The sequence below is a fragment of the Puma concolor genome, chromosome C1 (genome assembly GCF_028749965.1).
Source record: "Puma concolor isolate L17-30 chromosome C1, mPumCon1.1.hap2, whole genome shotgun sequence".
NCBI classification, from domain to species: domain Eukaryota; kingdom Metazoa; phylum Chordata; class Mammalia; order Carnivora; family Felidae; genus Puma; species Puma concolor.
In genome coordinates this window covers 204,805,827-204,821,606 of record NC_141674.1, presented here as the reverse complement: position 1 = coordinate 204,821,606, position 15,780 = coordinate 204,805,827, and the positions used below count along the sequence as shown (strand labels likewise).

At 44.4% G+C, this 15,780-nt stretch overlaps 1 protein-coding gene across 1 annotated transcript; it reads left to right on the top strand.

Moving 5' to 3' along the window:
* Positions 1-9,717: 9,717 nt before the first annotated feature.
* On the top strand, positions 9,718-15,556 carry RESP18 (regulated endocrine specific protein 18). The gene is given in 6 exon segments (XM_086715294.1): positions 9,718-9,853; positions 11,797-11,901; positions 12,915-13,047; positions 13,272-13,311; positions 13,433-13,522; positions 15,405-15,556. Coding segments are annotated over 6 exon segments (525 nt in total). The 5' UTR covers positions 9,718-9,747; the 3' UTR covers positions 15,456-15,556.
* The last annotated feature ends 224 nt before the right edge of the window (positions 15,557-15,780 follow it).

Sequence of the window (15,780 nt, the reverse complement as noted above, 5' to 3'; positions counted from 1 at the left end):
CTTTCTATACTTTTCAAGTGGTTGCTCTAAGGATCTGAGTATACACATTTAACTTTTCACAGTCTGCTTATGATCTTACCATTTTGAGCCAAATGCAGAGATCTTACTAGCATATGTTCCTTCCCTCTCTGGCTTTTATGTTGCAGCTGTCGATTAGAATCAGTTACATCTACATACATTTGAAACTCTATCAGACACTGTTAATAACTTTTGCTTTGAACCATCAAACATATTGCAAGTAATTCAAAAGGAGAAGAATATATTTACCCAGATAGTTCCCATTTCGATTACTGTCTCCATTCTTGATGTTCTGGATTTCCTTCTGAAATCATTTCCTTTTTATCTGAAGAATTTCCTTTAGCAATTCTTTAGAGCAGGTCTGCTGGCTACAAATTAGTTTTTCTCCATCTTTGTTTCACCTTCGTTCCTGAAGTATATTTTGCTTGGTATAGAATACTGGGTTGACAGCTCTTTTCTTTCACTACTTTTAAAATGTTATTCCATTTCCTTCTGTCCCCCATAGATCATAATGAAAAATCCACAATCATTTGGATTATTGTTCTCCTATAAGTGATGAGTTGTTTTTCTCTGGCTGTTTTCCAGATTTTGTCTTTGTTTTTAGTTTTTAGAAGTTTGATTATGATGTGTCAAGGCATGGATTTTTTCAAGCTTATCTTGTTTGTGTAAACAAACTCCAGTTCATCTGCCTGATGCAGGTAAAGGCCAATCACTGAGACATCAAGTTTGTAGCAAGGAAAGGGTTTATTCAAGAGGCAGCCAAATTAAGAGATGAAAGGGCATACTCAAATTTGCCTCCTCAGAGGGGAAGGACCAGGGATTTAAAAAAAAATTTTTTTTATGTTTTTAAATTTTATTTTTGACAGAGAGAGAGACAGAGTGTGAGTGTGGGAGGGGCAGAGAGAGAGGAAGACACAGAATCCGAAGCAGACTCCAGGATCTGAGCTGTCAGCACATAGCCTGATGTGGGGCTCGAACTCACAGACTGCAAGACCATGACCTGAGCTGAAGTCAGACGTTTGACCAACTGAGCCACTTGGGTGCCCCAAGGGTCAGGGATTTTTACAGGCAAGTGGAAAGGGGTCTGGGTAAAGGAGAGAGAAGCTTCATGACTCAAAAATAAAGGAAGTTAGAGAATATTGTACAAAGTGAAATAAGTCAGTCAGAGAAAGATAAATACCATATGATTTAACTCATATATGGAATTTAAGAAACAAAACAGTTGAACACTGGGGGAAAAAAAGACAGAGGCAAACCAGAAAACAGACTTTTAACTCTAGTGAACAAACTGTGGGTCACTGGAGGGGAGGTGGCAGGGGGGATGGTTTAAATAGATGATGGGGATTAAAGAGGACACTTGCAATGAGCACTGGGTGTTGTGTGTAAGTGATGAGTCACTAAATCCTACACCTGAAACTAATATTCATTGTATGTTAACTAGCTGGGATTTAAATAAAAACTTGAAAAAGAAAAATAATAAAGGAAGTTACTAAGTACGAGACAATTAATTTCATTTTGCTCTCTCATTTCAAAGAGGTGGCCGCTAATCCTGACTGGCTCTGGCCAGCTTCTTGGTTAAACCTTGAGTCTTTGCAAAACTAAATCGACACTTGGTTATCATGGTGTCAGAATATCCTTGTATCATCTTATAGAACCATGGTGGCGGACAGCATTCTGAGAACAAGGAGATTTGGGCTAAAAAGTTGCAGCTGTGCTTATCTGCCCCATTAACCCTTTGGTTACTGGTTTCATTTGAAGTTCACTGAACTTATTGGATCTGTAGGTTTGTGGCTTTTGACAAATTTGGGAAGTTTTCAGCCATTCTTCAAATTTTTTTTTTCTTCAAATATTTTTAATGTACTACCCTTCTCCTTCTGGGACTCCAATGACATGAATGTTAGACTTTTAGTATTGTCCCACAGGTCGCTGAGGCTCTGTTTACTTTTTTCTCCAATGTTTTTGTCTCTGTTGTTCTGATTGGATCACTTCTATTGGTCCATCTTCAAGTTAACAGATACTTTCTTCTGTATTCCTATTCTGTTATTGAGCCCATCCAGCAAGTTTTTATTTTGGTTATTGGATATTTTTGGTTCTAAAATAGCACATTAGAGGAACAAACAGAACAGCTACTGGTAAGAAATGCAGTTGGAGAAGTAGGCCCAAAACTGACCATTTGGGGCTTTTCAGCTAGTAGTAAAGAGTCTAGATCTTATACAAAGGGCAAAAGAGGGTCTCCTGGGTGGCTCAGTTGGTTAAGCGTTGAACTCTTGATTTCAGCTGAGGTCATAATCTCACAGTTTATGGGATTGAGTCTCAAGCTGGGTTCTGCGCTGAAGGCAGACTCGGCCTTCAGGGATTCTCTTTCTCCCTGTCCCTCTGCCTCCTCCCCTTCCTGCTGCCACAAATAAATAAATAAACTTAAAAAAAACCAAAGGACAGAAGAAAATCACTAGGGATTTTAAGGAAATGAATAGAATGATGTGATGTACAATTTTAAAAGACCACCCTACTACTGCTGGATAACGTATTGATAGAGGACAAGAGTGGAAAAGACAGGCCTGTTAAGAAGTATTGTTTTTGTCCAGGGGGACACTGGTAGCTTGGACTGGGCATTGCATAGAGCTGAGTATCTCTAGCTGGCCATGTACTCTACCCAGAGACGGCCTGAACTTCAGGCAGAATCCAGACCCTTATGGTCTCCAAGGAAACAGCTCCGGCCCCCTGTCACCATGGTAACCATGCTTCATCTGCCTGGATTGGTCGCTGTGGTGACATCAGCAGCCCTAAATGACTAATCCCCACAATGAAAACTGGTTGCCATGGTGCTAAAGTATGCATAAAAGAATCTGCCGCTCTTCTCCAAGTCAGGGTCTTTGACTAACTCTAAAGCTATGGGGAAATGAGGGGAGGGAAGAGAAGATCAGATACTGGACCTAAGGGGAGGCCAGCTGTCAGGCAGTTGCTAAGTCACTATGCCTTAGGACTTGCCCAAATCAGGACTACTATTAGAGCTTATTATTTATTGGGAGGAGGGAGATGTTTTATGCTGTAGATGGGGGAGTCCTCCAGCATATATCCACACTAATTGCAAATCCCATGTTTCCTTCCACTTTAGAGCTTTTTAAACTTCTTCCTCCTCTGAGCAAAACTTTGTAGCTGATTAAGGTATCCCCATCCCTACACCCTGCATTGGCATCTAGAAGGGCAGGTCTCGGACAACCCGTTTTGGGATTTTTAAAGTGCGTTTTTATCAAAACTCTTTCTGTGGGCTCCAACCAGAGCCTCTGAAGGAAAACATGGAGGGCCAGAATAGAGAAGATATTCGTGGTGGGGGTGGCGGCCTGGCTTTTGGTTCCTTTCTCCTTCTAGTCATCATTCATAACATGAATGCAAGGTAGAGTAGAACCACAGCTGAACTGCAGTCATTCCTCACCCACCCACCACCCTTTCCGGTGGTTATTTTCCCCTTGGGAAAGGAACTTCCTCCTTTGAACTCCAGGTCCAATAGGCTGAGAACCTGCTTTGTTTTCTGAGGTTACTACTCCCAGCATTAAGGCCCCCTCCGATTTCCCTGGTAGTTTGAAATCTTAGAAGGGAGAAAAGCTGAGCGACCTCTGTTCAACCCACCCAAAGACCAGTATGTTCTGTTTTCCTACAGCATTATATTTCTCAAAGCAGATTCATACTCATTTGCTCTTAGGCCTCAAATTATTTCTGTAAATAATTTTCAAATATCATGTATAACCCAAGTCCGTGATAACCACATAAACTTCCAGCTCCTGGTATGACAAAATAGTTTGTGTTAGTCTCTAACATTGAACATATGTACTCGAGACAAAATATAAAAATAAGTGTTTGAAAGCATGGAGACCAACCAAAAGCAAGAAAAACTAGAGGGAATATAATCCTCGAAAAAAACAGAGTCCACAGGTGAGTCCCACATTTAACAGGCTTTCCTCCTAAGGACACTTCATGTTTCCCTACAGCACATGGGGAAATAGAGCATGGGCAGGAAAGTGGCAGTCTGGCGGGCCTCGGAAACACAGGCTGGAACACAGAAATGGCAGAGCAGCTGGAAACGAGGAAGAAATCTGGGAACTGAGTGAGCTACAGAGAGGTGAACCCCAAAATCCACATACAAATTTCCTTCAAATACTTAACTACCTTTTTTTTTTTTTAATTTTTTTTTTCAATGTTTATTTATTTTTGGGACAGAGAGAGACAGAGCATGAACGGGGGAGGAGCAGAGAGAGAGGGAGACACAGAATCGGAAGCAGGCTCCAGGCTCCGGGCCATCAGCCCAGAGCCCGACGCGGGGCTCGAACTCACGGACCGCGAGATCGTGACCTGGCTGAAGTCGGACGCTTAACCGACTGCGCCACCCAGGCGCCCCCTTAACTACCTTTTAAATGGCACATGTTCAGGAAGAGATTTCAAGGAATCTAGTGGAAAAGTCAAATATCTGAACAGGGATTTTGGAAGCTGCCAAAGTGTGTTAAGGAGACCAAACATGGGGTTCAGGACCCATGAAATTAGAAGGTCTTGGTAAACGCCTTGGTGTTTTCAGTAAAATCCCAAAAGGACCAAATTCTAGGTGTAAGCACAATGTCATAGCACTGAGGGATACAGCCTAGGATTAAGAACAGAACTAAAATGCTCCCGCCTTAACTAGGCTTCTCATAGTTCATGAGTTCAAGCCACACTTCAGGCTCTGTGCTGACAGTGCAGAGCCTGCTTGGGTTTCTCTCTCCCTTTCTCTCTGCCCCTCCCCTGCTCACTCTCTTTCTCTCTCTCTCTCAAAATAAATAAATAAACTTTAAAAAACAATACAATATAAAGATGAATAGCTAAAAAGTCAATGAAGTTGAATACTAAAAATTACTTGATTATTCCAAAAGAAAGGAGAGGAGAAACAATGGAAAATGGGTAAGACAAATAAAAAAACAAATAACAAGGTAGCAGAACTAATCCCAAACATATCAATAATTACATTAAATGTAAGGAACTATTAAACAATCCAATCAAAAGGTGGAGATTGCCAGTCTGGATTTACAAACACAACAAAACAAAACAGAATCAAACTATATCTTGTTTATAAGACATATACTTTAAATATAATGACAGGGGAGCCTGGGTGGCTCAGTCGGTTGGACGACAGACTTCGGCTCAGGTCATGATCTCATGGTTTGCGAGTTCAAGCCCGGCATCAGACTCTGTGCTGACAACACAGAGCTGTCGCAGCTGTGATAGCTCTGTCTCCCTCTCTCTGCCCCTCCCCTGCTCACATTCTGTCTCTCTCTCTCTCTCTCTCTTCCTCAAAAATATGTGAACATTAAAAAAATTAATAAAAAAATAAAGAAAATATAAATAAAGAAAAAAAAAACTAAAAAGTCCCTAATTGCAACATCCTTCCAAATGATCCATGGGTCTAAGAAGTTACAAGAAAAATTAGAAAATATTAACCACTTGGTAATTAAAACACAAAAAAGTAATGCTTAGAGGGAAATGTGTAGTTGTACATGCATTTACTGTGAAGAAGAAAACATGTGGGGCACCTGGGTCGCTCAGTCGGTTGAGCGTGCGACTTCGGCTCAGGTCCTGATCTCCTGGTTCATGAGTTCGAGCCCTGCCGTTGGGCACTGTGCTGACAGCTGAGAGCCTGGAGCCTGCTTCAAATTCTGTGTCTCGCTCTCTCTCTCTGCCCCTCCCCTGCTCATGCTCTGTCTCTCTCTGTCTCAAAAATAAATAAAACATTTTTAAAAATTAAAAAAAAAGAAAACATGTAAATCAATGATAAACTATCAACTCAGGACGTTCGAAAAATAAAGGAAATGAGACCCAAAGAAAATAAAGGGAAATAATATGTGATAACTTAAATGTCATGGACAAATTTCTTGAAAAATTCAAGTTTCCAAAACAGACATGAAAAGAAATAGGGTATCTTGAATAGCTGAAGAAATTAAATTGTAATAAAACTTTCTCACAAAGAAACTCTGGGCCCAAATGCTTGAAGAAGTAATATCAATCATGTACAAAGCTTTTCACAGAATAGCAAAAGAGGAAATGCTTTCTGACTGACTCGATGAAGGAGTACAACCAAATGTTGTGAAGAAAACAGGAGAAAAATCTTGGTAGGTTTGGGTTGTGAAACATTTTTAAGAAACAGAAAGCATTTGCCATAAAAAGATAAAATTGATAAATTGTACTTCCTCAAAATGAAAACATTTTGCTCTTCAAAAGACACAGTAAGAAAATTAAAATGAAATGCTCAGAGTTGGAGAAAATATTCACAAACCATTTATCTGATAAATGAGTTGTATCTAGAAGTACCAGAGAACTGTGAGTATTAGGGAATTATAAACATGTTTAGTTGTTATGTTCTTATCCAATTGCTGCTATAACAAATCACTTCAAACTTAGTGGCTTAAAACTACACAAATTTGTTAAACGCACTGTCTGGAAGTCAGAAGTCTAAAATCAAGATGTCAGCAGGGCTGTGTTCCTTCGGGAGTCTTAAAGGAAGAATCCATTTTCCTGCCTTTTTCAGCTTCTAGAGGCTGTTTGCATTCCTTGGCTTGTGGCTTCTTCCTGACATCTATCCAAACCTCTTCCAATGTCACATCTCCCGCTACTGACTCTCCTCTCTTACAAAGACTCTTGTAATTATACAGGGCACACCTGGAAAATCCAAAGATAATCTCATCTGAGGTTAATCACCTTCTAAGGTTAATCACACTGCAAAGTCCCTTTTACCATATAAAGTAACATTCACAGGCTCCAAGGGACTCTGACATGGACATATTTAGGGACCATTACTCAGCCTACCACAGATGTCTGGTATTGTGGTTATATAGGAAACTATTGTTAATTCTAAGAGATGCCTATTAAATTATTTAGGAGTGAAATGTCATGATGTCTGCAAATTATTTTTATTTATTTCTTTTTTAACGCTTATTTATTTATTTATTTATTTATTTTTTTATATATGAAATTTATTGTCACATTGGTTTCCATACAACACCCAGTGCTCATCCCAAAAGGTGCCCTCCTCAATACCCATCACCCACCCTCTCCTCCCTCCCACCCCCCATCAACCCTTAGTTTGTTCTCAGTTCTCAACAGTCTCTTATGCTTTGGCTCTCTCCCACTCTAACCTCTTTTTTTTTTTTTTCCTTCCCCTCCCCCATGGGTTCCTGTTAAGTTTCTCAGGATCCACAAAAGAGTGAAACCATATGGTATCTGTCTTTCTCTGTATGGCTTATTTCACTTAGCATCACACTCTCTAGTTCCATCCACGTTGCTACAAAAGGCCATATTTCATTTTTTCTCATTGCCACGTAGTATTCCATTGTGTATATAAACCACAATTTCTTTATCCATTCATCAGTTGATGGACATTAGGCTCTTTCCATAATTTGGCTATTGTTGAGAGTGCTGCTATGAACATTGGGGTACAAGTGCCCCTATGCATCAGTACTCCTGTGTCCCTTGGATAAATTCCTAGCAGTGCTATTGCTGGGTCATAGGGTAGGTCTATTTTTAATTTTCTGAGGAACTTCCACACTGCTTTCCAGAGCGGCTGCACCAATTTGCATTCCCACCAACAGTGCAAGAGGGTTCCCGTTTCTCCACATCCTCTCCAGCATCTATAGTCTCCTGATTTGTTCATTTTGGCCACTCTGACTGGCGTGAGGTGATACCTGAGTGTGGTTTTGATTTGTATTTCCCTGATAAGGAGCGACGCTGAACATCTTTTCATGTGCCTGTTGGCCATCCGGATGTCTTCTTTAGAGAAGTGTCTATTCATGTTTTCTGCCCATTTCTTCACTGGGTTATTTGCTTTTCGGGTGTGGAGTTTGGTGAGCTCTTTATAGATTTTGGATACTAGCCCTTTGTCCGATATGTCATTTGCAAATATCTTTTCCCATTCCGTTGGTTGCCTTTTAGTTTTGTTGGTTGTTAACGCTTATTTATTTATTTTGAGAGAGAGAGAGAGAGAGAGAGAGAGAGTAAGCACGTGCACAAGCCGGGGAGGGACAGAAAGAGACAGGGAGAGAGAATCCCAAGCTGGCTTCTCACCATCAGCATCGTGCTGGTTGCTGGGCTGGATCCCTTGCACCTTGAGATCATGACCTGAGCTGAAATCAAGAGTCTGAAGCTTAGCCGACTGAATCACCCAGGTGCCCCTGTAAGTTACTTTTAAATACTTCATCAAGAAAAAGAAGCAATTCTGACAAAATCTTAATAATTCTTAAGTCTGGGTGGTACATATATGAGTTCATTAGATTCTTTAAAAAAATTTTTTTAACACTTATTTTTTAGAGATAGAGAGAGACAGCGCGAGTGGGGGAGGGGCAGAGAGAGGGGGGAGCACAGAATCCAAAGCAGGCTCCAGGCTCTGAGCTGTCAGCACCGACACAGGGCTCGAACCCGTGGATCATGAGATCATGACCTGAGCCAAAGTCGGACGCTTAACCAACTGAGCCACTCAGGCACCCCTAGATTCTTCTTTTTTAATATTTGAGAATTTTCATAATAAATTTGTTGGGCCTAATGAAAAAATATGAAATGCCAGTCTAGGGTTTAGAAAGCTCACACACTGGCCTATAACTACAAGAATGGAAGCAAGAGGGGCGCCTGGGTGGCTAAGAAGCTGGGTAAGACTTCCAACTTCTGCTCAGGTCATGATCACATGGTTCCTCGGTTTGAGCCTCGCCTCAGGCTCTGTGCCTCCAGCCTGCTTTGGATTCCGTGTTTCCCTCTCTCTCTGCCCCTCCCCCTCTCCAGCTCATACTCCCTCTTTCAAAAATAAATAAACATTTAAAAAAAAATTTTTAGGGGCGCCTGGGTGGCTCAGTCGGTTAAGCGGCCAACTTCGGCTCAGGTCATGATCTCACAGTCTGTGAGTTCGAGCCCCGCGTCAGGCTCTGTGCTGACAGCTCAGAGCCTGGAGCCTGTTTCGGATTCTGTGTCTCCCTCTCTCTGACCCTCCCCCATTCATGCTCTGTCTCTCTCTGTCTCAAAAATAAATAAACATTAAAAAAATAAATTAAAAAAATTATAAAAACACTTTACAGATTAAAAAAAATTTTTTTTTTTAAAAAGAATGGAAGCCAAGAGTTCAGTTCGCTTGTTAGTTATCAAAGAATATGGAGGTTTGAACCAAGGCAATGACCGTGGATGTGGAGAGAAGTGGGTGGATGTGCAATATATTTTGCGGGTTGAATGCAAGTATGTTGAGGATTTTTAGGAGCTGAGGGTAGGGTAAGCATCAAGGATAATAAAAATAGACTAATTACATCGAGTGTTTACTGTCCACTGGATGTTCATATTTAATCGTCATAACAAACTTATGGGGCAGGTACAGTTCCCACCCACATCTTAACTTGCAATCTGTTTCTACAACTTTGGGGCTAGGAGTAGAAGCATTAGTCCCTGGGACCTGATTAACGTAAAAAAGCGGGCGCCTGGGGATGAGTTAGGATGGTTCTGGGGCGGTAAAAAACAACAACAACAACAACAACAACAACAACAAAAACAAGGGGAGGAGTTGGCTACGCGTCCGCAGGGGACAGGGCCCGCCCGCGATTGACCAAGCTGCCAAGGGAGGGTTGTGCAGATCCAACCCTCGCTGCGAGTGGGAAGCTACAGTCCTGTTTAGCCCCTCCTGCTGCTGTCTCTACTTTCTCTGCAACTTAGGAGGGGAGTGAACGCGCTGATCCCGGGAGAATGCAGCACCCACTGTGGCCTAGGGGTTCTGGGGGGCTTCCGCTGCTCCTCTGCTTCGTGCTGCTGAACAGCCGCCCAGGGGGCTGCAGCGACATTAGTGGCCACGGTCAGGAGGAAACCTGGGGGAGGGGGTGGGGAAGGGCAGGCCAGAGAGCGATCCTGAGAGAAGTGGGTCGGGGGCCTCAAGGTTAGGAACTTAGGAGGAAAAGTATGTGTCTGAGAACGTGAAAAGAGACAAATGTGGGAGCGTCTCGTAGAAAGAGACGCAGCCTTGGGGTGGGGCTCCGCATGTGGGATCTGGACCTAAGAGAAGCGAAGTCAGGGAAGATTGCGAAGGAGAACGGGAAAATAAGTGGGCAGAGGGAAGTAAGCCCCGCCTATGCCGGTACAGGAGAAGACGCACCGAGGGACCAAGGAAGAGAGATGCCAGGAGCTGAGGGATAGGCAGGATCTCTGGACAATAGGAGCAGGGACCCACGGGTACGGGCGTCCTGACTCCAGAGAGAAAGCTGAGCCGAGAAACGAGCCAGGGATTCATCATAAGCCCTCAGAGCCTGGCGTCTGCGATCTAATTTCTGATAAGAAGGAGAAGGCTAGGCTGGGGTAAAAGAGAATGGAGGGGAAAAGGCCCATCCTTCTTCCTCTCCCTCCACTCAGCGCCCTCGGGGGAGACCAGCGCTGACTCACGTCTGAGCAGCCAGAGACTGACTGCGCAGACTCGAGGATTCCAGTGCCAAGAGCGTGGGGAAGAGGGCGCAAACTCCTAGTCTGACGATTCTTGGATTTACAGGCCAATGCGGAGGACTCGTGAAGAACTGTGGGAGGAGGCCTGGTGGCGGTTGACTGGAGGAGTGTGTGTGTGTGGTGGTGGAGGGGCGGGGGGCGGCGGGGGGGGGGGGGACGTTCTTGTAGGGATGCCTCGCCTTTTTTGCCGCTCAGACGCCTCTTCCAAGCCAGGTTTCGGCCACCCCCTCAGCACCACGGACAGCGCCAGGTGCTTTGTGGGTTCTGGCAGAGGGTGTCCAGGTCACCAGTTTTCCTATCAGTCCTGGGATCAATGCCTCAGACAATGATCTCCCCTTCCAGAAGAAGTTCTTATCTTTCTCAGTAGGCTGCTGGAGGTTCTACTCCTTCCTAAAGGCCGGGAATTGGTATGGGGATCCATTTGATTCCAGAGGACAATTCCTTTTTAATGCCTGTCCATAATGACTCATGGTAATTCCATTATATATATAAAAAAATGGACTCTGCCAACTCTACCCCATCTACCCGGAATAATGAAAGTGTTATAGCATTAGGGATTGTTCTCCCCCACACCCTGTCCTTCTCCTATGCAGTTAAACAAACTGGTTTTCTGGACAAGGATCCAGACACACAAATCCTGTACTTACCAATACTTCCTTCCTTTAAGGATTCCAGGCCTCCGTTCTAATCCCCTCCAGGATTTCAGGCCTTCTTTGAGATGCAGCTCACCTGCTTCCTATGCCCCACTTATCACCTGATTATCCATTCCAGGTGTGTAGCTTTCTGAGTGTCTTCTTAGTTCATCCTCCACAGACTGCTTTGCCTGCAAGCTCTTACCTGGAAAATGGCATCAAGGGAGAATGAGGTGCAGGTGCTGAAGAAGAGGGCAGGTGGTGATGGGCGGGGAGGGAAAAATGAAAAGAAGGAGGATTTGTAAGGAAGAAGGGTCCGGTGAGAGGAACAGAAACCAGGGAACCCAGGGGTGATAGTGAAAGACAGCTGCTTTTCTTCAACTGGGATTTAAAAAGCTTCTGGGGGCGCCTGGGTGGCGCAGTCGGTTAAGCGTCTGACTTCAGCCAGGTCACGATCTCGCGGTCCGTGAGTTCGAGCCCCGCGTCAGGCTCTGGGCTGATGGCTCAGAGCCTGGAGCCTGTTTCCGATTCTGTGTCTCCCTCTCTCTCTGCCCCTCCCCTGTTCATGCTCTGTCTCTCTCTGTCGCAAAAATAAATAAACGTTGAAAAAAAAATTAAAAAAAAAAAAGCTTCTGGCCAAGCTCTCTTGCTGATTCCACCATTCTGCCCTTAGATGGTCAGGGCCAAGTGGGAGTGGGGCAGCTCTGGCCCCTCCAAGGATTTGTCTCTACAGTCTTCCAGCACTTGCAAGTTGTACTCTAGCAGATTGTGCCCCTAAGTGAGTACGGACTGGGAAGAGAGGCTGCAGCCTGATCAGAAAATTGGGGTGGGTGAGTGAGAGGCTGTTTGATCTGTGGATGGGCTTTCTTTCTCAGATTTCTCTACTTGAAACTTTCCTGTCATGCTCACCTCATGGAGAGGGGAGTATGACTGCAATGGGGGTGGAGTTGGATAGGTGGACTGTTTGCCCTTGATCACCCTGGAAGAACCCAGCAGAGGCTTCTAGAACAAGCCAGCATCCAACTCCTTCTGATGAGCTCCAACCCATAGTGCTGTCTGAGTTTTTCCATAGCCAGGAATCCTTAAGTTCTCAGCCAGAACACACACGCACCCTCAGCCTCTGAGTAGGAAGCAGAGCAAATGGATGACTAGTAGAGAGGAGGAATGAAAGGGAGTGGAAAGTCCCTTGGAGACAGATGGCTGATGCTTCCTTAGAGCAGAATTTAATGAATGGGGGAGGGTCAGATAGGAAATCTACCTTGAATTCATATGATTGGTACTACTGCTGATGTCTAATATGTGTGTAATGCCTTAGAGCAGCGGTTCTCAAAGTGCATCCCAGGACCAGGAGCATCAGCACCACCAAAGAACTTGTTAGAAATGCTAATTCTTGAGCTTCACCCCAGATCTACTGAATCACGAACTCTGGGGGTGGGAAACAGTAATTTGTGTTTTAACAAGGAAGTTCCGATGCACACTAAAGTTTGGGAATCGCTTCCTAAGAGTTTTCTAAGCACTCTTTACATCCCTAATCTCTTTTAATCCTCACAATAGCATCAAATGAACCAGCAAACAGAATATAATCCTAGTTGAAAATTTATTGCACACCAGGCACTATGCTAAGCAACTTTTTTTCCCCCTAAATTTAATGTTTATTTATTTTTGAGAGAGAGACATAGCACAAGCAGGGGAGGGGCAGAGACAGAGGGAGACACAGAATCCAAAGCAGGCTTCAGGCTCCGAGCTGTCAGTGTCCCAGGTGTCAATTCATCACATCCTTTCACCCTGCAGGTTTTTTCTGGAAGGATGACATCACCCAGGGTGTGATGACCCAGAGGATGGGGCACATCAGCAGATTCTACCCCCAAGATCCATGTCTGAGGCATGGATAGGCAACCTTTCCCACCAAAACCACTGGGATAAGGTATGAAAGGCCTATTGTTGATCCACACATCTAGCAGACAGACAGCAGGGAGAGAACAGATATTAAAACTGCAGGTAAGAGCTGCTGGCAGGACTATGAGAATGATCTGGATGTTTTGTCTAGGCTCCACAAAAAACAGCTCCGTTAGCCATTAGTGATATCTGCAAAGGGAGAGATGCATGTTAGCAGGCCTACCTCCCATCTGTCATCCCTGTCTCTTCTAGGGGCAAGCAAGAGGAGAAACTTTGACTCCTATTCCCCAAGGTAAGACTTATGTGTCTTCTCAAGCATTTTAAATCCCTGACTTTGGATCCTACCCTTTCCCTTCTGGAGCCCTGTCATCCTTTTCTGCCTTCTTCTTGATTTCTGGCTTCCCCCCTCCCAGAGCCCAATGGCCAAAGTGAACAGGGATCAATGTTTTACCTCCAAAGTGGATCTGAAGACCCTGAAACGAGAGGTGACCAACCCTGTCAAGGTAAGGGGTTGACTTTTTCTCAGGAGTTTGGAATCACCAAGAACCTGTTGAAATGAGGGAGGCAGCTATGAAGGGAATGAATATTGCGGTGTGAACAGATAAGCTGAAGGTCTTTCCTTTCCCAATCGAAAGGTACCCCCACCCTCCTTCTCTCTCACAGAAACACCTGGGGGTATCAGTATGAGAGGTTGGGAGGGCAGATGTGGAAGCCTCTAAAGAAGAAATTATCTATAGGTTGTACATAAGCATTGAGTCTAAAATAGGCATTGAGGGGCACCTGGGTGTCTCAGTCAGTTAAGGGCCTGAATTTGACTCAGGTCATGATCTCGTAGTTCATTAAGTTCAAGCCCCATGTAGGGCTCACTGCTGTCACAACAGAGCCTGCTTCAGATCAATCCTCTGTCTCTCTGTGTCTCTCTCTGCCCCTCCCTCACTGTGCTCTCACTCTTTCTCTCTCTTTCTCATCTCTCAAAAATAAATAAACATTAAAAAACAAAATAAAATAAGCATTGAAAATTGCAAAGTTTATTGCCAAGTTTATCTGTCTGTCTATCTATCTATCTATTTATTTATAGTGAGTTCTATGCCCAATGCAGAGCTCAAATTCATGAACCTGAGATCAAGAGTCGCATGCTCTATTGACTAAGCCAGCCAGGCACCCCTAAAATTGCCAAATTAAAAAACAATTAAAAAGTCCTTTTTTTTTCTCCATATACTCCTTTGCATACAGCAAGGGATAGCAAAACTCCTTTGGATAAATGGGAGAGGTAGTCCAGAGGCCTTCACATTCAGCACTCCTTCCCCTCCTTGCTCTACCCTGTGGCCTGGGCAAGTCACCTGGGCAAGGCTCTGGGTTATCTCTTTGAGATGCTTAAACTCTTCAGAATCCAGATTAAAAACACCCATCTAGCACTCCCATCTATCTTTATAGATAAGACATTGGGGCCCAGGCTGGTCAAAGGATTTACTCACAGCTACATAGTAGGTTCATGGCAAAGCCAAGACTGGACCCAGGGCTCCTGATTCCCAGACATTTCACAGGGGCACATCCCCTGCCCTTCCTCTCAGGGACTGCAGTGAGAATTGGGCTGTTCCCAACGTCCAACTCCTCCACATTAACAAAAGTCTTTTTTTTTTTTTTTTTGGACTAAGACCTAAATTACAAGAAGGTGGCAGCCAGAGGAAGGTATAAAGGATGGTCATCCCAGGCAGAGAGCAGTGACAAATGTCCTGAAGCAAGTATACCATTCAGGTTAAAGGAACAGGTGGAAAAGTCAGTGGCAGAAGATTAGGTTGGAGAAGTAGGCCCAGGACTGGCCATATAGGGACTCATGGATTTTATTTTAAATGTAGTGGCAAGTTAACTGGGAAGTTTTAAGGAAGCCCTAAACAATCATAATGTGATACATGATTTCAAAAGGCCACTCTTGTGATGTTGGGGTATAGGCTGTGAGAAGAGCAAGCATAGAAACTGAGAGCCTGCAAGAAGCCTGCACCACAGGGAGCTTCCAGCCCTACATGCTCTCCTAGGAAACCAGTCCCCACTCCATCAGATAGCAGCTGGTCTTCCTAAGTCTGGATTGGTTGCTGGGTCAAGGCATCCAGAGCTAGGTGACAGATCCACTTGCAAAGGATGGTTGCCATGGTGTTTCTGTAAATGCAAACAAGGTGCTGCCATTCTTCCCCAGCCCAGAGCCCCAGGGAAAAGCATGGGAGAGCTGGATAACTCTGTGGGAGCCAGAAGGACAGACAATGGGTGGGCTGAGTCATTGTAGCTTACTCAAATCAGGCTGTTATTGAAGCATTTTGTGAGGGAGAGTAGGTGAGGAAGAGGCCACCTTCCCACATACTGATTCCAATCCTTTGTTTCTTCTTGTTTTAGGACTTCTTTGAGCCACCCCCCACTGTGGGCCACAACCTTGTTGCTGATTGAGACCTCATATGAAGCCTCTCTGCCCCAGTGCCTTCTGCCCTCCAGAGGGGCAGTTCTAGGATGACCCAAATCTGGATCATTAAAGTGGACTTTTGTGCAAACTCTTTCTGTGATTTATCTTGAGGTAGGGCGGGTGGGGTCTGGACACGGCCAGAGCCTCTGAAGTGGAAGAGTAGGGGTGGACCAGAACAAGGGTGCAGTGAAAAAGAGCACAGCTCCTTGGTGCTGGTGGAATGCTGTCTTGTCTTCCCTCCAATGACCATTCCTGAAGTGGAGAAAGTGGAGGTGGGACCACAGCTGGAATGCAGCCTTCCCCACCCACACC